The following is a 23,063-nucleotide window of genomic DNA, read 5'->3' on the forward strand; positions in this document are numbered from 1 at the left end:
GAGTGCCTGATGCGCAGGCAGGACTCGCAGGTGCTTTTGAGGTAGACTCTTGGCTAGAGAGGATTAGCGTTGCGGCGGTTGGACCTTTCGAACGTCGCGTTTCATAGAACGAGTCATGGCACGGGCACACACTCTCAGTCACACACACAGCACACACACACACCATTCGAACGGTGCGGATGGCGTTCGCCGTTCTGCTGGTGGTGGCTCTAATCCAGCCCGCCATTCCAGCAGCTGCAGCGTAGCGCCGCGCTAGTCTTGGAAAACCTGGTTTCTTTTCTTCGCGCAGAAGGAATTTCCAGCCTTCTGCCGCAAGTTCCAACTCCACACTGGAAGCAAACGGCGGCTTCATCCTTACTGCAGCGAGGCCAGGACGGGTTAGGCGATGCCAACGATGCGTGCTTGTCCTGTAGCTCCGGCTAGCCCGACGGGAGATGAAGATGAGAGGAAGGTTTGACCGTTTGGCCTAGAGGAGCGACACAAAGATACGTCTCTCCTTTTTAGCCTCAGGGTATTCCCCCTAACAACGACAATAAAGCGAGGCATGTGAGAAATTGGTGCCAAAATAATCCAGGGTGCCCCTTTTCTTCATTCATAGCAAGATGGCCCATGCTTGATGGTGCACAACGTGGAGGAGCAGAACTCTGCCGATTCTTTTCCCTGAGGGTATCCAAAAGGCAAAGATTGAACGACATGGAAGAAGAGGAGAGAGGAAAACAGACATACCCCGGCAAGATCGGCCGTGTGGTGGGAAGCGGTGAGGGTGCCGCGGGGGAGAGCGATGTGCGCAGCGCCCAGGCTGGCAATGTGTCAACGCCCGCCAAAAGTCTCTCGTATGCGGCATTAGGGCAATTCCCCAATAAGCTTTTTCGGCCATGAAGACTTCGGATTCGTAGGAAATGGTCTTGGGCAGAAAGGCTTGGCGTCTAATCCCAGACTAGAATCGCGCCGCTCGGGGACTTCCCCCCTTCCAATGACACCAATCGACGTAGCCAGGGCAAGAGAGAGAATACCTTGGCAACCAACTTGGTTGTTGTCCCCCATCTAACCCCGGAGAGGATATGTAATATTACCAGCGACTCGGTATATCGCACTTTGGAAAGAGGCGAGAAGACAACAGTCAGTCACTCCGGGATCGCCCCAAGCCGGCCCCTCCCGGAACATAGTCCGCAGCCAACAGAGTTTCGTGAGCACGTGGCACGTGCGTCCAAGAGGGTGGGAGAGAGGTCCGCAGTAATTTGCAGAGACACAAGTCTAGATCTGCTGCTTGGAAGAAGCCTGGGGATGGCGGAGGTGAGTGGGAGTCCTTCCGGCTATATTCCGAGATCTTAATTGCATGGTATCCATAAGCTTCGTGTGAAACGTCGGCCAAGAATGGGGTCGACGGACCGTCCCTGATGAATTGTCTATCTTCATCGATCTGAAAAACGACTTTCCCGGAGGAAAAGAGCAAACTGTGTGCTACACCTTTGTCAGATCTGCGTTCGTGAACTAGATGGCGATCAATCGCTTGCCAGATCGTCGCGAAACCGCAGTGTGGTGCGCCTCATCTCACATACGAAGCATTGGTGCGTAAGGAAATGCCTATTTTCAGGACAACTTTGAGATGCGTGGCTGGCTCAGCCCGAGTCTAGGCCACGGAATCCGTGCGCTCACAGTAGACGCCGACTCCTTGTGTCAGTCCCTTCGAGTCGTGGGTATGCAGTTTTGCTCGCGACAGGCAGATCGGATGGCGCTTCTTTGTTGCCTGCAGCAAGCTCTTTGGGCAGCACTTTCCGACGGATAGCACACAAGCGAATATGTGATCAAACGCGCGTTTCCTCGGCAGTCACCTCGTGCCTTGCTGAGGTCCTAGGGTGCCGATATGTTGACGTCGTAACGTAAGCGTGTTCTGGAAGCGTTCCATCTAGATACGTAGCTCAGGAACAACCTCTCCCTGACCAGAGGTGCAGAATACTCGGTGGAATTAGTGATACATCAAGCGTTCTTCGTAAGTAATCTTCATGCCTGGCAAGCGAGCCGCTTGCTGCTTTCGTCAGTGAAGCCGTATGAGTCGCGCGCCGCGATATCCCACAGCCTGCAGCTGGAGATCTATCGGTTTGACGATGTGAACAACCGCTTGAGTCATCGACTTTCCGGAACGAGCGAGCGTGTTCCAACGACGGCCGGTTGACGATGCGGCAATCGAGCGCGGCTAGTTCTTGAAGAAGCCTCGGCTCAGAAACATGGGAATGCTGAGTGTTGAGGCTTTACCGACGGCGCTTTCGCCGGCAGCCACCCGCGAACAGATTGCCCCTGACCAGTACGGGCGGCCCGCAACTCTTTCTCGAGCACCAGGTTTCACGATGATGGCTAGCTCTACATCGCGCCCTTTTGGCCCAGGACGTGCCGCCGCGCTTCGGGTCCGAACGCAGCTGAGGTGAGCAGAAAATTTCCGTTGACAGGCTTAGACAGGCGGAGTTTGCAGCGAGACGTGGGTGAATTCTCATAGGTGCAGCGTGCAGTAGAATGCCGGGTTCTTGGTGTGTGGCAATAGTAGCGCGTCCAAGACCATCTTTCGATCAAGCTTCGATGTGGAGAAGACGGATATCGGGCGATACTTCGGTGTCTGCTGGTCGAGAGGGTGGTGAGCTTTGTCCCCCCTCCTCCCGCCGGCGTTGACATTTCTTCTGCCCAACATTCCTCGCAAACCTTCCAATCCAGAGGAAGCTTCGAAAGCTTGTAGCGTCTTGCTGTCGGCATGCTGCAGGCCATCCCTCAGCATCTGCACAGAACGAGTCATTTGACCGAACTCACCACTAGACTGCCCAGGACATAGCGTTTAGCAGCTCAACAGTCTAGATCAGACGGACGCGATGTCCAGAAGGTTTTCAGGGCTTCGAAATCTCTGATAGACCTCGGCGACCGCGGCGACTGCTGCGCCATCCCCTTGGGAGAGCTTGTCGGGGTGCGTTCCGAACCGCGAAGGTCCAAATCCCGCGGGAACCCATGCTGGTGATTTTGAGTATTCTGCCCGCAGTCGGCCCCAGAAGTATGTGCCTAGATCAATAGCAGCAATGCCAAATCTCAAGTTAGTGCGGTTGCTGCGTATGTCTTCCCTGCACATCCGTTATTTCCGGAGAAACTGCGAGAGATTGCAACGCAGATACAGATGTCGATGCACGCATGTCGTTGGATGACACGAATGGAGATGAGATTGGCTCAAAGGAACATGTGGTATTGCTGCAGCGAAGCGACAGCGACGTCACGTGACCGGAGTCGCGCCAAACGCGACGTTCCGTCGTCACTTTCAACTCTTCTCCGCCGCCAGAACACTCGGCGGTGCTTCGGAGTGCACATCAGCTCAGTTGGGCTTTGACGCTCATGTTCCATCCCATCACGTCCTCGGATGCTAGCTTCGAACAGATGACTCCCTCAAATTATGCCGTATGGCCTATCTCCCACATTACGTACGACGAGCTTCAAAACACATGCCTATGTACATCAGCGTCCAGTCAAGATGATCAGCTGCAAATACCATAGCCAGATTGGCAGCCTTCGCCGCAGTGCAACGCCGATTTGCCGCAGAATCCCCATTGGCTGCAGCATTGGTAGTCACCGTTGCCTCTGCAGGTCGATCCTCCCGCACCGCAAGAACCATCGGTAGATACGGGCAGTCCCGACACGCTATCGGTGCCGACATTGCCAGTACCACAAGTGCCGAATTCTGACTGACAGCCAGTTCCGCAATAATCTAGGCCAGATCCGCAATATCCGTACATGCTGCAGCAGTTGCCGGCTCCGCATGATCCCACGTTTACTCCGCAAGCTCCGCCTCCGGGTGATGGGGTGGTGGGCGGATCCGGCGCGGGCGCCGGAGCGGGATTAGGAGTGCTGCCGGTTCCACATGTGCCGAAGTCAGACTGGCATCCCGTTCCGCAGTGGTCCGTCGATGTCCCGCAGTATCCGTACTGGCTACAGCAATATCCAGTGCCGCAGGATCCAATCCCGGCTCCGCATCCTCCCGTGCCAGGGTTCGGCAGCGTTGGACTCTCTGGGTTAGTTGGTGCCGGGTTTGTCTGCATTATCAGTTATCAACTGGCAATTTTTTCTTGGCTCGAACACTTACATCGCAAGTTGTCAATGACGGGTTCACGGCGGCCTCCACCAGCCAGTCTTTCATAGTCGCTTGGAAAGATTTGCCGTTGTAGGGGTTTGCGTCGCCTCTAGTTGCTTCCCAGACAGCAACACCTCCAAAGGATGCCCGGCAGTAGTACGCATCGATCAGGTTTCTAGCCTGCTCGTGTGTAATGTAGTTGCCCTCACTAGCAGCATCCGGTGAAGCTGGCAGGGTGATGTACAACTTGGCAGCGCTACTGGCTGTAGTCGACAGCCACTGAGCCCAAGTGTCGTAGGTGAATCCCGCCTGTTGTGTGGCCTGGCCAGGAGTGTACGACGGGTTGCTAGCCGTCCAAGTTGCCGCCGAGCACGCCGGAGTGTTGTAAAATTGGACAAAAATCATGTCGAACGGAATAGCAGTGATCATGTCACCCATGTTGGCATCGGGGACAATGCACTGAGGTGCACCGGTGAGATAGTACGGTTTCGATGCCGTCGGGAAGAAGGAACGCAAAAGGGTGAGCATCGCAATGTAGCCCTCTGAGTTGTCTATGGGTCGACTGTCAGCCTGCACTCTGTAGGGACAAATACGGGAAAAGGCGATACTTACCAGTTGATGGCCACTCAATGTCCATGTCAAAGCCATCCACTTCAACTGCCTGCCCGGCATTGTCGAACGGACGGGGACCTGTCCAATCAGCGCTCTGGGGACCGAACATCTTCCAGAGGTATGTCGCCAGGACTTCGCCCTCGTTTCTGCCCGTGAGTTGATAGTTCGTTACGCCACCTCCCAAAGAGAGGATGATCTTCTTGCCGTATTGCTGCTGGCACACGGGGATCTGGGCGTTCAGTGTCGGGCAGTTGGACTGCAACTGATCCTTCGAGGGGTCGTTCACACCATTCCATCCGGGACCTGGGTAGACCTCCCCACCGCACCGGTTGCCAAAGTTCGTACCCGGGTAACCGTTTGCTTGCGCCGGGAAGAGGTGGACGAAAGACAGAACGATAACATCAATCTCAGGCTGCTGGCACTGCTCTATCAGGTCGCCCTGATTAGGTCCTTGCCCCTGTATGGGAGTCAGCTTGATAGTTCACTCAATATGGAGTGAAGAGACATACGTAGTAGACAACAACGTTATTTTTCGAATTCGGGTCGAAGCCAGAGCATCGCGAGACCACGCCGCTTAGGAACGTGAGGAAGAGAAGGAAACGCATTGCGAACTGCGGTTTGCGTGGCGCCGGAGAGCAACTAGCAGAGAAATGTGACGAAGATCGCATTTGACGATCCCACAGACCGGCCGGGGTCAGAAGATATCGGAGAAATGCTCGTCAAATAGCAGAAATTTGAAGAAATCGAAGCGTCCGACCCCTCAGTGACACCAAAGAAAAGTAGCCGAGAGGAGGAAGGAAGAAGAAAGAAGGCTCGATGATGAAATCTTTCTCCAGCTCCGCCTTCCTCTCCAGTCGGTCCCTCTTTCTCTAAATACCAAATGGAAGTCGCGCTCCCGCCGCACTTGCCGAGAGGAAAGAGCACCCCTCCATCGCGACTGCACCTTCTCCTGCGGTCCTGGCATTGGCGGCGCAACCTGAGAAAAGAAATGCTGCAGAAATACTTCTCCCTCGACCAGCTAAAACTAGCAGTTTCCAAGATTCTGGGTCTGAGACGACGGCTCTGCCAACTCGACTGTTCCGACCAGCGTGCCCCTCCTCCGGTTTTCCCAGGGCGAGAAAGGCCCCTTGACTCAGCCCGCCACGAAAGCCGACTAAAGGGCGACATCTCTTCGGGAGGTTGGTGTCTTCAGGATCGACGCGTTGGCAGTTTACCAGGAGAATTTCAAGAATCTTGTAATTGAATGCAGTTGGTGTAAGCAATATGAGCCTTTACAAACCGCAATCATTTGGAGTGAATTGTAAGTCAACCGGCCGTGGGTTCGGCGTCGTTGGTGGGGCCATGCCACCGAAACCGCCGAACAGCCCCACCGAACCGCCGACCGAACTTTCCAAACAGCCGGGCCGGATGTGCGCATTAAAAGCCACAGAGTTCCCGGCTGCACTTAGCTTTTCCTCCCTCCTTGTCTCAGTATTTTCTGTAGCATGACAACCATGAGCGACCTTCCCCAAACGATGCGCTCCCTAGTGGCGCTGCAGCATTGCACCCCCGCCGGCTTCGAGGTGGCCGAAGTGCCCCTCCCGACAATAACGAATCCTACGGAGGTAATAATTCGGGTGCATGCCGGAGCAATTATGAAGGGCGATTGCCAACGGGCTGTGGGGTCTCGGATCGTTGCATCGCGGAAAGAGACGTTTGTGCCACCTACCCACTGCGAATCATTTTGATCAAGGAATAACTAAGCATCCTCTAGATTCCCTGTAAAACTCGGATGTGAAGGCGCTGGCATCATCGTTGCAATTGGAACAGAAGTCAAGCGCTTCAAGGTCGGCGATGCAGTCTACGGACATGGCGTCGTCCGCCCTGCCTTCAGCAATCCGGATCCAGGTTTCTGCTCCGAATATGGAATCACACAGGAGAGGCTGCTTCTCCCAAAACCGCCGCAGATAAGCTTTGAAGAAGCTGCCGCACTTCCTGGGTACACCGTGACGGCGTACCAAACCATCAAGCGCGGTCTTGAATTAGCCGGTTGGGAGAGCCTGGAGGGAAAGACCGTGTACGTCCCGGCTGCCTTGAGCGGAGGGGGCTTCAGCGGGATCCAAGTGGCCAAAAACGTGTTCGGTGCAGCGAAAATCATCTCAACAGTCTCAACACCAAAGTTGAAGCTGGTTGAGGAGTATCTTCCCGGGATGGTGGACCAACTTATCGACTACAAGACAACGAGCTTGACGGACGCCGTTCCCAAGGGCAGTGTGGATTTCATGTTCAACACGCAATGGGACAGCATGAACACAGCGATACCCCTTCTGAACCCCAAGACAGGCGTCATCATGTCCATCGCCTCAATTCCCCCATCACCTTTAGTGAGAGAGATCATGGGGCCTGGCATGGTCCCGCTCTGGCTGGCTTGGATGTTGGACCTGGTTCAGTGGTGGTACGCTTTCAAGTTTAGAGGAACGAACATCCAACACGAATTCGTGTCGGGCAACCCAGAGATCAGAGAGGATTTAGAGAGAGCTGGTGAGATGATTGCTACGGGGAAGGTAAAAGCAGTGTTCCGTACGGTGGATCTATCCGACATCGAGTCTATCCGGGAAGAATGCGCCAAGGTCGATACAGGGAAAGGTGGCCTTGGTAGGCTACTGATTAAAGTGAAGGACTGATCCCCGCTTTACTGCCCTGACACCCATCTAGACAAGTCCTTTCACAATAGCGATAGAGCTGGTATAGATGTCCAGCACCCTAGCTTTAATACCATCCTCCGCTCCAGCAGTAATTGAGTCCGCTCTCGCTGTCCAAACAATCTCGGTGTTGTTGTTACCGATGTCACTCAACTCAATCGTGCCCTGGATGTTGACCGCAGGCAAGCCAGGGGCTTCGTAGAGCGTATAAGCCAGGGAGTGTTTGTCAGCATCAACCCAATCCAACCGCTCCTGAGCGAACTGGCCGGCCAGAGTGATGTCTCGGACAGCTCCAGGTCCGAAGCCAGTGAGCTCGTTGAAGGTGACGTTCTTCATGTACAGCTGGGCGGCTCCGAAAGCTGAGTAGATTCCCCAAATGGTTCCGACGGAGGCGTTGAAGGTGTCGGTGACCTGCCCAACGAAGATCTTGGATTCATTGCGAGGGGCCAGGGGAGATGCCGAGACAGCTAAGACTGTTAGTAAATGAGTCTGGATGACTGCCTATGCAGAGAAGACCTACCTCCGCAGAGGAGCGCAAAGGGAACAGCGGTGAGAGAGGTGAACTTCATCTTATGTTGTTGGCTGGTGAGCGAAAGTTCGTTGTCTGTGAACTTACTTCTGGTGATCTCAAACCACATCTATGGCCTCAAGTATTCACCTCTTATACCCCTTTGAAGTGTCTATGATAGTAGACGACATCGACTGTCGGCGCCGAGTTACACTCCAGGCGCCGATGATCCATTTGTCAACGGCCGAAGGACAAAGCGATTTGTCCGAACCTCCAATGCAACCCTTGACGTGAATGAGTTCCCAGCGATCGCTATGGGTCATTCCACAGAGTGCCCCATTTGACGGCGAATCCAAGCATTGAGAGCCGAACTAGTTCATCCCGCCGGCCAGTTTTACGAATCAAGTCCTCCGCCATCTGGGCCGTTCATCTCATCAGATCCTTTGTGCTCTTGGCGTAACTTAATCCATTTTGTTCCTGGATTTTACTGAACCACAATACCTCATGTAGTCTGTTCTAACGGACTTTGGGTGCGCTCAAGTCCCGGCGATCGATGATTCAACTGACAACGGCACTCCGTCGCTGCTGTTCGTCGGAAAAGGGTGAGAGCGTACCGCTGTTGTATTCAAATAAGTCATAATCAACTTAACGATGATGACTATTGATCGTTCCTGAATTTCTTGGGTGGTTTGATTTCGTAAGACTGGCACAGAATAATCCAAGACAGCGACCCTGGTCCGAGCGATCCCGGGGCCGGCGGGCGAGTGGAGACATGTCGGGTCCGGACCCGGCGGGGTTATTGACGCCGGCGGTCAGATACAAGCGATCAAGATGATCAAGATCGAGCCATTGCCCCTCAGATTCCACCGTGTGTGAAACAAGAAACATCCAAGACTAAAAAAAAGTGGCGTTCGTGATGGTGTGCATTTAATTCCAGCGCGACTTCAGCCCTTTCAGCCCTGGTTGAGGAAGCCACTGTGGGCCCATTAAACACCCAGCGGGTCCTGTCGCGACCGCAACGCGAAAGCAGGACGCGCCGCGCCAGGCCTGTCGCACTAGACCATCCAATGCGCATTCCATTTCTTAGCGCCGTGAATCTCACCCACCCTGTCCATCCCAAACATTCCCACAGCCGATAGACACAAACATCGTCAAATCATCTTCACAGTAATTGCGCCGCAGTGTTGACCGATTCCGCCGCTCTTGCCAACATCACACGAACATCTCCATCTTCCAACTCTCCCGAAATCGACACAATGGCTCTCAAGCGCAAGCGCTCCGCCTCCGAGCTCGTCACGCTCTTCAACTCACCCGCCCGCTCCGACTCCAGCGTCGAGTCCTTCGACTTCCCGATTTCTCCCAGCCTGGCCTTTCCCCACGGAATCGCGACGCCATCACATCTTGACAGCCGAACCAGGAAACGGTTCCGCGATAACCGCCCTTCGCAGGAGGAGGTTCATCGTGAGTAGAGTCAATGATATTGTTATCACCAAATCATGCGCTAACGATCGATCGCAACACAGAACGCACACTCCAGATGCTATACTCCGCCCAACAACAAGATCAAAGCATGGAAACCGAGCTTTCATCGTCACCTGCCCCTGCTCCTGCCGTCGCACGCAACACACAAAAGTCTCTCCACAGCTTCTGGAACATCAAGTCCGCGCAACCTCCCGTGTCAAGGATGGCCAGCCCGCCGGTCCACCAGAGAGCGTTAAGCCTCACGAGCTGCGAGGATTGCGGTGCCGACCTTGGCTCAGCGGATGCTGATGGCATGGACATCAACGGATGCGAAAGGGACAACGCCTGCGGCGCGTGTGGGAAGCATGTCTGCTCACAATGCTCTATCACGAACCTTGGAGAGCAGAGAAGGTGTTTACACTGTTCTGGCAGCAAGTCGTGGGTGACAGGGAGCACGCCTGCTTGGGCCACACCATCGATGCGAATGTTTTGAGCGGTTGTTTCTTGGATTCGAGAATGGGCTACTTTGCAAGGCATGGCGTTCTGGATGGGAGGCTGCTCTTGATTCGGCGTTTAGCATATACATCATATGATACCGGGGGATACCACGATTGAAGAAATACAAGACGCATTGCGTTCAACCTCTGGCTCGGCGAGACGGCTCGCAAAAGAGCTTGGCCACCACTCGGCAAGCCCAGTGACCGCGAAATGCAAGGAGCGCACAAGAAAGCCATGCAGGTAGCCTTGTGCAGCCGCCGACATGGAGCGCAAGGCACTGCCTTCTATTGCCAAGACCAACCCTGCTCAGAAAATCAAGCCTCGTTCCGAGTCCCGAATGGGTGAGCATCCGTCTCTCCAGACTGTGAAATTGCTTTTCATTTCCGCCATACCGAGGTTTTCCATATCCAGTCCAGGTCGCTTACTGCTTTAGTAGTGTCTCGATCCCGATCCAGGAGAATGGGTTTGCTTTGACTACGTGGGCCTCTCTGAGCGGATACGACTTCGTGCAGTGGCTTCACAGAACCAACATGCAGCCTGAACCAATAGACAATCAGCATATGCGCAACTGTTCGACGACCAGAACTTCCCTGCCGCCGGGCCAATCTCAGCTGTGCTGATACCCTGCACGTCCCCGCCCAACCCACCTCAACATGAGATCAGGCTGCGCACCTTTTCCCTCAATACTTCCCCGAGATCCGAACCTGCGTATTTCTTCCTCTCTCCATCGTCAACCTGGTCTCTTCAGCGCCATGGCGGAGGCCTTGGGTCTTGCATCCAGCATCATAGCTGTTGCCGACCTCGCTGGGAAGACGATTTCTCTCTCGGTCAAGCTTAAGGCCCTCTGGGACGAGGTGAAAGATGTTCCGGTCACCCTCCTTGAAAAGGCGGAGTATCTCCAGCACCTCGAAGAGCTTCTTTACCTAGCAGAACAAGATGCCGCAGAAGATGCGACCCCAACGGCTATTTGGAATCCCATCAACAGAGCTCGCGCCGCCAGGAACGATGTCCAGAATACGATCGACGCATATACAGAAGAGCTCGCCAACGGGCAGCGGTTTAGGCGCAGAATCGCCGCTGCCAAGATCGTCATCCAGAAAGACAATTTGAAAGCAGTAGAGCATAAGCTTGACAAGGCCTTAGAACTCTACAAGCTTGCTAATGATGTCACTTACGGGTATAACTACTCGTGCAGATGCTTCCTGTGAGTCAGAGGCTAATATTACTCTATTAGCCACTACAGCAGATTGATCTACAAACAGGTTGCTGAGTCTACGAGTGCCATGGTCATCTCAACATCAAACCAGAGCCCTATCATTGAGTCAGGAGACTCCGCAGGCTATATTTCAAGCCATATGGTTGAAATCAAGGCCGCCAAGCCAACGAAGGACACAATTTTCGAGGGTCCTTCAGCACTGGGTCGACTGTGCTTCGGCTACCATGACCAAACCTACAGCTTCTCTATGAGAATCCCAGACTGGTTGGGAGGGAAAGTTTACTCTTCCATGGTCCAAAGGAGCATAACAGGCTGGCAATCCTTTCTTTCGGTATATCCCATCGTGGATGATCTCGCAAATCGATTCGAAGATATAATACGTGAAGATAACATTCATTCTTTACAAAAGTATCTTCATGAAAACAACCTAACACCTCTTGTCCATAACAAAGCAGGGAGGAACTTGCTTCACGTAAGTATAAACATTTCTTTCCGTAGTCTACTTCACCATTAGAAGACTCCATGTTGAGAATTTTATGACAGAGCGCGGTATTGCTTGAGTCCCTCGAAACTATGAAGTGGCTCTTGAACTGTGGTGTGTATCCGGGCTCCTTCGATGAATGCAGGGCTTTGTTCGATCTATCAGACGCAAGGTACGTGAAGAACATGAACTATTATTTTCCTCGTCGTGGAATATTGCGGTAATTTCACTGACAGGTACCCGGTCGAGGTTTACATCGCAAGTTTCAATTCAAAGAAACAAAGCCATCAAGTTGAGATCCTCAAAATTTGCCAGGATTATATGCCTGACACGGTTGAGTCAAATCATCTGATTTGGGGTACAATGGTTTTCAAAGGGTCCTTTGAGGATTTCACAGCAATCCAAATGGTGATAGAACCTCGCTACCCCGTCTTCGATCTATCCATAAGATTGCGGCATGCCGTCAGTGGCGTTAAATTCAGCGGTTGGAGTTGGCAAGAAGTCAAGAAAGTTTTACATGAAATCGAGACACTCACCACAGACGTAACCGAAATCTGCAGAAATTCTTGGTTCGTCTGGGCACTTTCATCATTATCAGCTTTGGGTCTTGCGATAGATCTCGAGAGACTACACCACAGTCAGTCGATTTTGCCAGTGAACTACAGCTTCTATAAGGCTCTAGGCGATATCGCCAGGATAGACCCTGAGGACATCACGTTTTGTTACGAAGGCGTTTATTTTGACCAGATTGGAGTCACACCAATATACCTATTTCTCCAGCAACTCCTCCCGGGTTGGAAGTCGCCCGAAGCCTTTGACCAGATGCTCCAGTCATCAATCACACATTGGGCGACTATTCTCTACGACAGCGGTGTTGATATCTTGCATTATGGTCGTAAGATGAGAGACATATACCAAAAGTTTGGCAGGTGCGTGTCGGAACAGACCGCTTGGCGTTCCAACTCAGAAGGTGTCCACACGGGGATCGAATACACCTACTCCCTTCTTGGCATCACCTACGGCGCATTGCCCACACAATGGAGGCTGTGGTGGGTTCCGTATATCAACGATTACGCAGCAGACTTTTGGAATATGGTGGAAAATCCAGGTTTAACTCCCTCTGATTTCAACGTCCCGGGAGGTTGGACGGATGACTTTGACGAGAATGACGATGAAGATGATGAGAAAGTCCCGTTCGTTTGGTCGGAATATCGCAAGATCAGACCTCCAATTTGAATTTGCCCATTTCTGTTTATATCTCGACGTCTGTGGAACAGTCTAGTCTTGAGGTCGAGCTTTACGTGCATGTGCGGTAAGGCGAACAGTCCAAGAATCCGATCTAGGGTGGGCTGGGACTTCTCATTCGTCCCCGAAGAAGTACATGCTTCTCTAAAATAGCAACCTAGTATTTGTTTCTTACCTTTGTGGTTCTAAATAAGCCTTCTCTCGTTTCGTCCGCCGTCTTGTCGAAGCCACGAGCTTGTTCCGCCGGCATCTCGTACTTTCAGGTAGTCGCGCGGACCACTAGCATCCGCCCGGAGAGCAAAATTCTCTCGTAGCGGACAGTGACTACAGCGCCATTCATCGACAAGTTTCAAGTAGTTCAAGCGATGATTGAATGCCGAGATTAGGGGAATATGTGAGTCCTCGTCTAATTAACTTGGTAAATGCGCTCAAGAATGAGGGTGTTGGAAAGACGTCTGGTCCAGAAGACGTGTTGAAAGCAGCAAGACATCATTTTGAATATCATGTGCCTGACCCCAAGAATCATGAGGTGTTTTCAGAACTTGAGTCATGATCGGCTACCATTGGCAATGCGGTAGGCTTCAAAAGGACAAGTCTGTCAGGCGTCCTGTCAGCGATCGCGCATTCAGGGCCTGCCGAGCTCTCGGAAGTTGAACTCCGCCACAAGACGAATTCTTGATGAAATTTTGCGAGCATGAGAGATGATTATTCACCACGAACAGATGTCAAGCTTCCTTGTAAGCTCTGCTAGCTGTACCTCACAGATGGGGTGACTGGTTATGCTCCGCAACACCAACCGGGCGGCTATGCAACCACAAAAAGCCAGTGACAGAAGATGCCTCCCCCAACATGCATTATCTTGCGGCGCAGTCTACATGCATATGCATGAATTCCAGGTGACCATGGGAGCGATGTCCCTCATCCAATCCTGCTCATGCTGACCCGCAGCCCTGCCCAGCATGGAGGTGTGGCAGATCAGGCTGTAGGCATACTTTGAAAACCGCATGAAACTGGCGGAACCCAGCAAATTCTCCCTCTTCATCCTCTCCGAGTCGAATTCATCCTCAATCAAGGCATGCACACTACCAGCATCCGGCCGTCGACATGGCAGAAGCTCTAGGCACTGTGGCCAGCGTCATCGCTGTCGTCGACCTGGCTGGCAAAGCCGTCACCGTATCCTTCAAACTCAAGTCCCTGTGGGATGAAGTCAAAGACCTGCCAGAAACTCTGTTAGAGAAAGCCGAGGAGCTCCAGGACCTCGACGACTTCCTACGCGACGCCGAGAGCAATGCCGCCAATAACCCCTTGCCGAACTCAGTGTGGAATGGTACGATTATGCAGAATGCCATTGGCAGAGCGCGCGCCGCCATGGACGACTTTCAAAGGACTCTGGATATCCATATCGCCAGTCTCGCGGACAAACGACGACGAAGACAGAAACTAGCGGCCGCAAAGATAGTCTTTCAGAAGAGCAGTCTTGAGGCAATGGAACGGAAACTGGATCGTGCTCTGCGTCTCTTCAGAATGGCACAGAATCAGTATTACATGCAAGGCTATCCTTTCCGTATACATGTCTCGCCTATGACACATATTGATAGGTGTTTGGCAGGATGTGCGCCTCGATTATCGTCGAACGACTTCCTAAGTCACTGGAAGATCCCGATACGCACAATACTGAATCGCACCATCTCGTTAGATCAAACGACTTTCCTCATGAGATTCCCAGACTCGAAAAATCACATCTCGCAAAATCATCTCACACAGATGTTGCGGCAATGGCTAGAGGCACGACTTTACTAGGCAGGCTTGCATTTAGCGTCAGCTTTCAAAGCTCCCACATCTCGTTCCGAACCCCGAGATGGCTTGGCAATTCTGTTCACTCTTTAATGGTCCAAAGGGGCATGTCAGGTTGGCAGCTGAACATATCATCTCACGCAGTGATAGATTCATTCCCAGAGAGCATCAAAGATGTCATGTGGCGTGACGACGTTATCAACTTGCAGAAGAGTCTTTGTCAACTGAGCTTGACACCGTACGCGTACAACAATTACGGATACAGCCTACTATTTGTAAGTATGTCGTAAAACTTGCCGTGCCTCTCTTCCGCCAGAACCTGCTATAACCTTTCCGCTCGCTAATACTCGCCTGCAAGTACGCGGCATTGTATAGTGCTGTTGAGACATCGAAGTGGCTTTTGAGCGTCGGTCTTAATCCGGGGTCCTTTAGTGAATATTCAGAAACACACCCGAGGAAGGGACGAACGACATTTTACTCAAGGTCAATAGCTCATGATCCACCGTGACTGCTGAGATGTATAAGCTGATAAATGTGAAGAACACCGCTTGTACAGCTGCTCATGTCTCCCGGAAATTCAGAAGAAGGTATTAACCGCAGTGTTGAGATCTTAAGGGCTTTCACAGCCTATGCACCGGACAGTGTTGAAGACGAGGGTGACATATGGCAATTAGCCATGAAGGGCAGGACCTTTGAACAGTATCGTGAGATTCAACGAGTCATGAACCCTGCGTTGCTTTTAGCTCCGTTCGACGCAAGGCTTTGGCATTGCGTGAACGGGCTGCATAAGGCGCACTGGAATCTTGACGAGATCATGTGCCTCTTACCAGAAATGAGAGCATTCAGCGTCGAGTTGGTTATATCTTTCCACTCCATGTCCGAGGAGTGGTTTCCTCTGTCGTATCTGATGGCGGTGGGAGTAAGCTGGGAGCTTCTGGAATCGCACGGCGAGCTACCACAGCCATTGGAAAAAGGCAGTTATGGCAGCATGATCGGTGATATTGCAAGGTCAAGCCCGAGTGATCTGTCGCTGGTTGTGTGGAACACGAGAAAGACACCATTAATTTTAATGGTTGAGATGATGTTCAATCGATGTGAAACGCATTCTCCTCAAATCTTCGACAGGGTCTTGCAATCGGCAATTAAATCTTGGGCAAGTATCCTGCACGCTAACGGGGTCAATCTTTTGGATTACGGATGCCGAGAAAGATTATCCGAGACGTGTCATCGAGAGGCGAGAATCCCGTGCTGGACGAAGGGCGAAGTGCGTCGGTGTAGCTATGTTAAAGTTCTTGGCATTACTTACGGCGCATTGCCTGAACAGTGGAAGATATGGTGGTCTATCTACGACTACGAATATGCCGGGGAATTTTGGCGCATGGTCGAAAGTTCGGCTTCCAGTATTCCTGGGAGTTGGGTGGACGATTTCGATTCTCATGAAGATGATCCCCTTGGCATCAAAGACGTCCCTTGGGATGATGATGAGAGAGGTGACTGGATTGTCTGGTCAGAGTATCGAAGAAACAGGCCTCCCTGTTAGGCCTGTACCCCGAGATGTTCAGGCGTCATGGCATAGACTGCTCATGAAAAACATTTTGAAAGCTTGCACGTCGTACTACAGAAACAGTCTTCATCCACCCGAAGGCTTTTCGACGAGACTGAATCCGAACAACCCTGAGATTTTCCACCTTCAGACTTTGTATTACTTGATATAACAAAATTCAGTGCTAAGTTTCAAAGAAAAGTACTGCAAAATAATGTTGGTTGGGTCGCGCCCGTGGCTCAACTCAACGCGTTCACCAGGACTGGCGACAGACCCCTGTCAAAAGCTGCATCTTTGCCGCCCGCGGGACAGGCCCGTCCCGCCCCCAATGCAATGGTGTGATGTGGCTATATCGGGGCTGTACGAGATGAATCCTTGATCTTCGAGACATACGGTCATCGGCGGCCGCAGATGGTTCTCTGATCGATCAGAGCGACGGCCTCCCGCTCATGGGGTTCAGATTTCTTATGTGTGACCATCAATCCTGCACACCCAACATCGAACATGTCTTCATGAAATACTGTAGTCAAACTTCCACGAAAAGCCTTTGAATCCTTATCAAGTTCAGCATGGAAGCCATCGGTGCCGCAGCAAGCGGCATCGCCCTCGGCCAACTCTGCCTAGGCGTCGTCAAAGCCGTCCGCCTATGGCACGAAATCGAAGACATCCCGTCCAATCTCCAAGACATAGTCGACCGACTCGAAGCCCTCGGGCCCGTCCTCCAAGACCTCCTTCGTCGCTGTGAAGACGACCCCGACATGGACCTCCTCTCAGCACAGCATGCGAGGTCCTGCATCACGTACGCGAAGAAAGCTCATGACGCTCTCGCAGGGCTCATCAAAAATCTCGAAGCAAGTATAGAACAACATGGAAAGACGACGGGTAGTCGTAAGAGTAGAGCGCGTAGGAAGATGGGGTTGGCGTGGGCTGCGTTGCGGAGCGATGATCTGGAGAAGCTTGAGAGGAGGCTTGACTCGGCGATTGGGATGGTTCTGATGTGCGTTGGGTGTTATGACAGGTAAGTTTCACATCATGCAAACCCGGATGCTTGTCTTGCTCACGCAACTAGGGCGATAATGCAAGCTTCACAGGAGCGGATCGCCGAGAAGACGGCCGCGAAAGTCGTCCGTGAGCAGAAAGTGCTACACCAACTCTCGGAAGACAGGATAGCACGGAGAATCTCCTTTGACGTGTCAACTCAGCTTGCGAGCATCACCAGACAGCTTTCGACACTGGAAGATCAGCAGACGAACAAGCGACCGACAACAGAGTGTGTCATCGTTAGATCCGAGTCTACTTGGAAGGGGGTCAGACTGTCGTCGTACAGGCCCACGGCGACAGGAAAGCTAGCGACCAAAGCAGCCAAAGAACGAAATGAGTGGAATGTCGCCGTGCAACTGCCGGCCTGGATATCCCGAGCCGTGTGGGAGGTCCAACTCTGTTGGAGCATCGCAGGAGGGTGGCAGCAAAGTCTGCGAACGTTTAGCGTACGGTCGCAGCAAAGTGCCATCTTTACTATCGTCAACAAGGGCGATGTGAATACCATGATGGGCATGTTTAGTAAGGGAGAAGCATCGCCGCTTGATAGAGATGAGCAGGGCGCGTCGCTGTTATACGTAAGTCAACGGCATGTCTGTTTCCGGCCGGTCCAGCTCACCATCCGAAGTATGCAACGTCTTCCGAGCAGGTCGAGACTTGCAAGGCCTTGCTTGACTTGGGCCTCGAGAACTTCATAGACGATAAAGACGCTACTTCAGAGTAAGCCACACCCCGCTGTCATTCATAGAAGCACAGCATCTGACACATCCCAAGGAGTCCCTTGAGCACCCTCGTCATGTCCCGCAAAAACCTCGCGCCGCAAGACGACCCCAAGCACCGAGCCCTAGTCTCTCTATTCCAGTCTCGCAGCGACAAGATCGAGACCCTCGGCATCGAGCGCATGTTCGAGTTCGAGACGGAGTGTTCCTACGGCGACGACTGGCTCCGCGTCTTCCGGCGCCACTTCTTGCCAGGCTACTACGACATGCCGCTGCGAGAGCGGGCTGAGGCGCTTCGTCTTGGGGCGTTCACGACGCAAGATGTCAAGGTCTACCGGGCTCTGATCCGAGAAGATGGGCGGTTTGTACAAGAAGATGTGCGAGAGTCCACTGAAGCAGGGTTCTCGCTTGTGCATTCCGCTGCTCTGGCACTTGGGAAGCGGTTTGCTGATGAGATGCAATTCGACCCGCGGCTGAGCCGGGATCTGGATGAAGACGAATCCTCAGATGATGAGGACTCTTCGAGGAGGATGCCTTCCATGATTCGGATGAAGTCATACCATGCCAGCTGGAGCCACGCCGTTTTTGACACGATCAAAGCCACGGGAGTAAAGGACCTTCACAGCATAGAGACTATCGTACCATGGGACTGGTACCGCGTGCCCGTCTGGACTGGAACACCTCTAATCTCCCTCATCGGCGGCGCTCTCTGCCGTATCTCGCCAGACATATCCTACCCAAGGTGGGACACCATCTTCCACTGCATCCTGCGGCAATGGCTGCGAGATCTTGAGAGCGCCGGCATCGACCTGCTACAATACGGCAGAAGCGAAGCACTTAAACTCAAGTTCACCGCGCCGCAGGTGAAAGGCGCCTTCGACGCCGATGCCATCCTCGCCTCGCGAAGACGTGTCCGCGCCCAGCTGAGGATGCGGGAGGCCTGGATGCAAGGGGTGGACCTCGACCATCCGAGGAGCGACTTGTATTGGCTGCCGGTCCGCATCGTCGGCCTCGATTACGGCCCGCAGCTGAGGCAGTGGCGGCTGTGGTGGGCGCCTGAGTTTGAGGTGTTTGCCGCCGAGTTCTGGGCGGGTGTGGAGCGGCCAAGGGAGGTCATGCCTGGGTCCTGGGTTGACTCGTGAGGATGGGCTTCACGAGAGTCAACTTTTGAGGCCTTTGTCCCTCGACACATCCACGACACATGGTCTTCAATCAGCAAACCAGGCGCTTGCATGAAGAGAATGTCACCAACGCATCAAAGGCTCATCTCGGCCCCGGCCGTGTGGAGCACCTGTTCGGCGCTAAGGGGCATTCCCGGGATCGTGTGGTTGGGGTGGGGCATATTACCCCTCGCCGGCCCCTCAGGAGCTCCCGCCCGCGGGAAGCTTCCAAGCACAGCAGCAGCAGAGTGCGGGGCAGAGGGGACCCCTACCTATCACGCCAGGAAGCTCCAGACTTGCTTGCGTACATCATTCTGTCTTTCGTCATTCTACGCTCTCCCTTTTCTCAACAGCTCCTACTAATCGACGACTGTCAAGAAACACGACCCATCCCACCTTCACAGAGCATTACATCATGGCGCCGAGAGACACACGCCGACCCGGAAAGGCAGGCTCGTGGTACGCCGGAGACCCGACGGTCCTCAGGTCACAGCTCGAAGAGTACCTCGCCCGCGTCCCGGACCAGATTGACGGCAACGGCCTGCCTATTCCAGGCGCCAGAGTCATCATCGCACCGTAAGCTTCGTCTAGTCACTATCCACCAAGGTAACCTTCATTGCTAACGGCAATCTCCCATCCACAGACACGCTGGCTACGACTACTCAGGCCCGACAGCAGCCTGGGCCTACAAGGCCCTCGACCTCTCCAAGGCGAAGCGCGTCTTCCTCCTCGGGCCCTCGCACACCTTCTACCTCCGCGGCTGCGCCGTCACCGAGTACCAGAACTACGGCACGCCCTGGGGCAAGCTCAAAGTCGACGAGGCCATCATCGCCGAGATCAGCGGCGCGCACGACGTCCCGCCTATCCCCGGCAACAATGACGACAAGGAGCACTCGCTCGAGATGCACCTGCCCTACCTCTGGCTGCGCCTCGAGCAGACCTTCGGCTCGCCCGACAACTTCCCGCCCGTCGTCCCGATCCTCGTCGGCGACAACAACAAATCGGAAGAGAAGGAGGTTGGGAAGTGGCTCGCGCCGTACCTCAAGGACCCCGAGAACGCGTTCATTGTCAGCTCGGACTTTTGTCATTGGGGCAGCCATTTTGATTACACGGTGTACTCGCCCGACGGCACGGTGGAGGAGATGAAGCGGCTGCGCGGGTACAGCGCGCCGGATGGGCCGCCGATCCACGAGACGATCAAGATGGTGGACGACCTCGCCATCGAGGCGATCAAGACGGGGAAGCATAGTAATTTCTACGATAACTTGAAGCAGACGAAGAACACGGTCTGCGGGCGGCACCCGATCGGGGTGACGATGGCCGCGCTGGAAGAGCTCGGCGAGGGGCACCCGGTGTTCAGGTTTGTGCAGTACCAGCGAAGCAGCATGGTGACTGAGCCGAGCGACTCGAGCGTGAGTTATGTGTCGGCGTATGCTGTGGTATGAGAGGTAGGGAGCATCGCGAGGAGGCTTGCTGAGTAATGGGGTGTTTTCTGGTTTTGGTGTTTAACGGGTTGGGGAGGGGATGGTTCAGGCATGTGTGGCATGAAGGAGTTTTCTGAGGTGGCTTAGACGCGGGTTTCAAACCGACGATATGGCAGGGAGAGCATGACACGCAGAGGAATTGAAGAGACAAGCTTTTTGTCCTTGTGTAATGCGATGGTGGGGTTTGTGTGCCTATGCAGCATCTAGTTCTTTCAGAACAGACAAGAGAGATTGAGAGAGTTTCTTCAGACGCATGTTGAATCGTTCATATACCTTCTCATGTTCGGCAACTTGGGTTCGCCAAAACTCTTCAGCTAAGTTCGTGAGCGCAAACCAGTTCTGAGAGCACGATAGCGTCAGACCACCGCAGCAGCCTCAGCTTTCCATACCAAAGACATACTTCACAACTTCGTAGGCACGTGGGCCAACAATCCCACGACCAAAACCACTGACGACATTTCGTCCCAAGTCACCACAGAGGTCAAAGACACCACAACCGTCGCACACGGCCGAGACGAAAGGCCAGATCTGGGGTGGTATAAGTAAAACGGCCGCCGCCCGGCTCGCATGAACGCGACGGCGCCGCTCGGGTCTGATCTTGTTCAAGCCGATGTTCCGTACTATGCAGCCGGGGGAGGGGGAAGGGCCGTTGGCTGTCCCGTTCGGGATGACGAAGCAACTCAGATCTTTTCACGGGTGTGAGAGGGGAGGTCCTGGTGAGAATGCAGCACAGCCCTATGGGATTGTTCTCGCTTTCCTCCCTGCGATAAGGGATGGAGGTGGATGTGGTGTAGTCAGCAGCGGTCTTGGGTAATTGGCAGGGCTGCGCATTGCGGGCTTTGTCTTGGTTTTACTCGGGATGCTTTGTGGGAAGGCGAAGAACTGGAATGCGTGATCAAAAGCTTCATCGAGGAAGTTGAGGGGGTGCGATGGCAGACTTGCTTTCCCTCCTCGGAGATACCAGCGTACCCCGCGCGTCGTGGCGATGCCAACGCCGACAGCGAACAAGATTTCTTCTTTTTTTTTTTCCTTTTCTGAGAAGAATTCAGCATTGACTTTGGCGCAACGAGTGTCCAGATGGGATATTCCCAGTCCTCTGAAGGGGGCACAATTCAAAGTTCTTCGGGCCAAGGATCTGGACCGCCGCTTGTGGCCGGACTGCAGCGGGTTCAGTGGTGCACTTTCCAAGGGAGCACCTAGTAGGAAGTGCTTCGTCCCGGCGGAAGGCGCAGGTGTGAGGCGGGATTGGTAGCCGGGTGGTCGATGTAAATGGGACGGTGTGGAAGGCTGTGTCCGTTGGGTGGGAAAAACTCCGTAGGACTTTGTATTGATGTCCTTAGCGAGCTGAGCTTGATAACCCGCGCCTCTTCGTGCGGCTGTGGATTTGATGGAAAGCTCCATAGTAAGCAAAGCTGTTAGGCACCTGCATTTTGCACGTACGGATACACACCCGGAATGGCGGGGATCAAGTTCATCGGCGACGGGGCTGAGAACTAACTGGTCGGGTGGGCTTTAGCCGTTCGCGGGCAAGTTCGAACCCGCCCAGCCTGCTGACGATGGGAACCCATGGGCTTACGGCTTGCAGCAGACCGAGTCTAAAAGTAGGCGAAGGATGGTGAGCGACCGGGGGTGTTTTTTCTGTGGTGTTCCTGACGTCGGGGTTTCTTCTTGGAAGCTGGCTACATCATCATTGCTTCCCGGGCGGAAGAAACATTGGATACCGGATGATGGGGAAACACCAGAGTTTACCGCACCTTTTTTCGGAGAAGCTGATGGCCAGCTTGGCTTGAAGTCTTGAGTGAAGGTGAGGCTAAGCTCAGCCGTACAGACAGACACATGTCCACGGAGACGGACGGAACTTTGGCGCTGGAGGGGTGAGGTGAATCGAAGGGGGGAGACAACTCATGCAGATGGCAAGCCTCTTTTTCTCGTGTAGACTTAGCTCTTTTGGTGGTTTTCCGAGACCGTAAGCTGAAGAGCGGGGTGTGGTGGGTGTGATGGTAGGTGTAGGAAGCTGCAGCTGTCTGGGCTGCTGCAGCACAGTGGCCGGAAGGATTCTCTTGACTGGATTGTGTTAATTTGGGTTGGTCTTTTTGTTCCGTTCTGGCCCAGCCTGATTTTTCCTTTTCCTTCTTTGGGGGGGAGGAGGAGCTGTAGATGAGATGGTGTGTGTGGATGGTTTAAGAGGCGGCGTTCCCATTTTCTGGATTGCTGACGGGGTCTTCTTGGTTTTTAATCCTTTTCCCAATTTTTCCCTCGAAGTGTTTCTCGATCACCCAGTCTCCAGCTTCAGCAGCATCACCACCACCCCCGGTTTCTTGGTGTTGCTTGTTTTCTGGGGCCCGCCCACCGCTCGAAACACACAGTCACCACCACCACTCGACTGTCATTGGAAAAGGAAAAAGAACCCAATCAATACATTGGAAAAGCAAAAAAGTCAACGTCTCAGAGATAGGTGAAGGTGGTTGATTCGACTCGCTCACAACGACCGTCGTGGGCATTGATCGACCCGACCCGTCCACACACA

General features: G+C 53.5%; 8 protein-coding genes across 8 annotated transcripts; 6 read left to right on the forward strand and 2 right to left on the reverse strand.

Annotated features, from left to right (window-relative positions):
• Positions 1-3,796: 3,796 nt before the first annotated feature.
• On the reverse strand, positions 3,797-5,313 carry COL26b_011896 (uncharacterized protein; the record flags this gene model as incomplete). Its single annotated transcript, XM_053184549.1, has 4 exons — positions 3,797-4,033; positions 4,109-4,647; positions 4,709-5,165; positions 5,218-5,313. 4 exons carry the CDS (start codon positions 5,311-5,313, stop codon positions 3,797-3,799), a joined length of 1,329 nt encoding a protein of 442 aa, XP_053031505.1.
• Positions 5,314-6,201: 888 nt separating this feature from the next.
• Positions 6,202-7,371, forward strand: COL26b_011897 (uncharacterized protein; the record flags this gene model as incomplete). The annotated part of the gene is made up of 2 exons (XM_053184550.1): positions 6,202-6,279; positions 6,526-7,371. 2 exons carry the CDS (start codon positions 6,202-6,204, stop codon positions 7,369-7,371), a joined length of 924 nt encoding a protein of 307 aa, XP_053031506.1.
• Positions 7,372-7,398: 27 nt separating this feature from the next.
• COL26b_011898 (uncharacterized protein) lies at positions 7,399-7,958 on the reverse strand (the record flags this gene model as incomplete). The annotated part of the gene is made up of 2 exons (XM_053184551.1): positions 7,399-7,856; positions 7,910-7,958. The coding sequence occupies 2 exons, from the start codon at positions 7,956-7,958 to the stop codon at positions 7,399-7,401; spliced, it is 507 nt and encodes a 168-aa protein (XP_053031507.1).
• Positions 7,959-9,153: 1,195 nt separating this feature from the next.
• On the forward strand, positions 9,154-9,804 carry COL26b_011899 (uncharacterized protein; the record flags this gene model as incomplete). The annotated part of the gene is made up of 3 exons (XM_053184552.1): positions 9,154-9,358; positions 9,421-9,714; positions 9,791-9,804. The coding sequence occupies 3 exons, from the start codon at positions 9,154-9,156 to the stop codon at positions 9,802-9,804; spliced, it is 513 nt and encodes a 170-aa protein (XP_053031508.1).
• Positions 9,805-10,608: 804 nt separating this feature from the next.
• On the forward strand, positions 10,609-11,219 carry COL26b_011900 (uncharacterized protein; the record flags this gene model as incomplete). The annotated part of the gene is made up of 2 exons (XM_053184553.1): positions 10,609-11,060; positions 11,195-11,219. 2 exons carry the CDS (start codon positions 10,609-10,611, stop codon positions 11,217-11,219), a joined length of 477 nt encoding a protein of 158 aa, XP_053031509.1.
• Positions 11,220-13,902: 2,683 nt separating this feature from the next.
• On the forward strand, positions 13,903-14,242 carry COL26b_011901 (uncharacterized protein; the record flags this gene model as incomplete). Its single annotated transcript, XM_053184554.1, has 2 exons — positions 13,903-14,125; positions 14,184-14,242. The coding sequence occupies 2 exons, from the start codon at positions 13,903-13,905 to the stop codon at positions 14,240-14,242; spliced, it is 282 nt and encodes a 93-aa protein (XP_053031510.1).
• Positions 14,243-17,211: 2,969 nt separating this feature from the next.
• COL26b_011902 (uncharacterized protein) lies at positions 17,212-19,034 on the forward strand (the record flags this gene model as incomplete). The annotated part of the gene is made up of 4 exons (XM_053184555.1): positions 17,212-17,405; positions 17,640-17,751; positions 17,823-17,893; positions 17,948-19,034. The coding sequence occupies 4 exons, from the start codon at positions 17,212-17,214 to the stop codon at positions 19,032-19,034; spliced, it is 1,464 nt and encodes a 487-aa protein (XP_053031511.1).
• Positions 19,035-19,467: 433 nt separating this feature from the next.
• Positions 19,468-20,497, forward strand: COL26b_011903 (uncharacterized protein; the record flags this gene model as incomplete). The annotated part of the gene is made up of 2 exons (XM_053184556.1): positions 19,468-19,628; positions 19,696-20,497. The coding sequence occupies 2 exons, from the start codon at positions 19,468-19,470 to the stop codon at positions 20,495-20,497; spliced, it is 963 nt and encodes a 320-aa protein (XP_053031512.1).
• Between the last annotated feature and the right edge of the window lie 2,566 nt (positions 20,498-23,063).

The sequence above is a fragment of the Colletotrichum chrysophilum genome, assembly GCF_026319265.1.
Source record: "Colletotrichum chrysophilum strain AFK26 chromosome Unknown scaffold_155, whole genome shotgun sequence".
Taxonomy (NCBI): domain Eukaryota; kingdom Fungi; phylum Ascomycota; class Sordariomycetes; order Glomerellales; family Glomerellaceae; genus Colletotrichum; species Colletotrichum chrysophilum.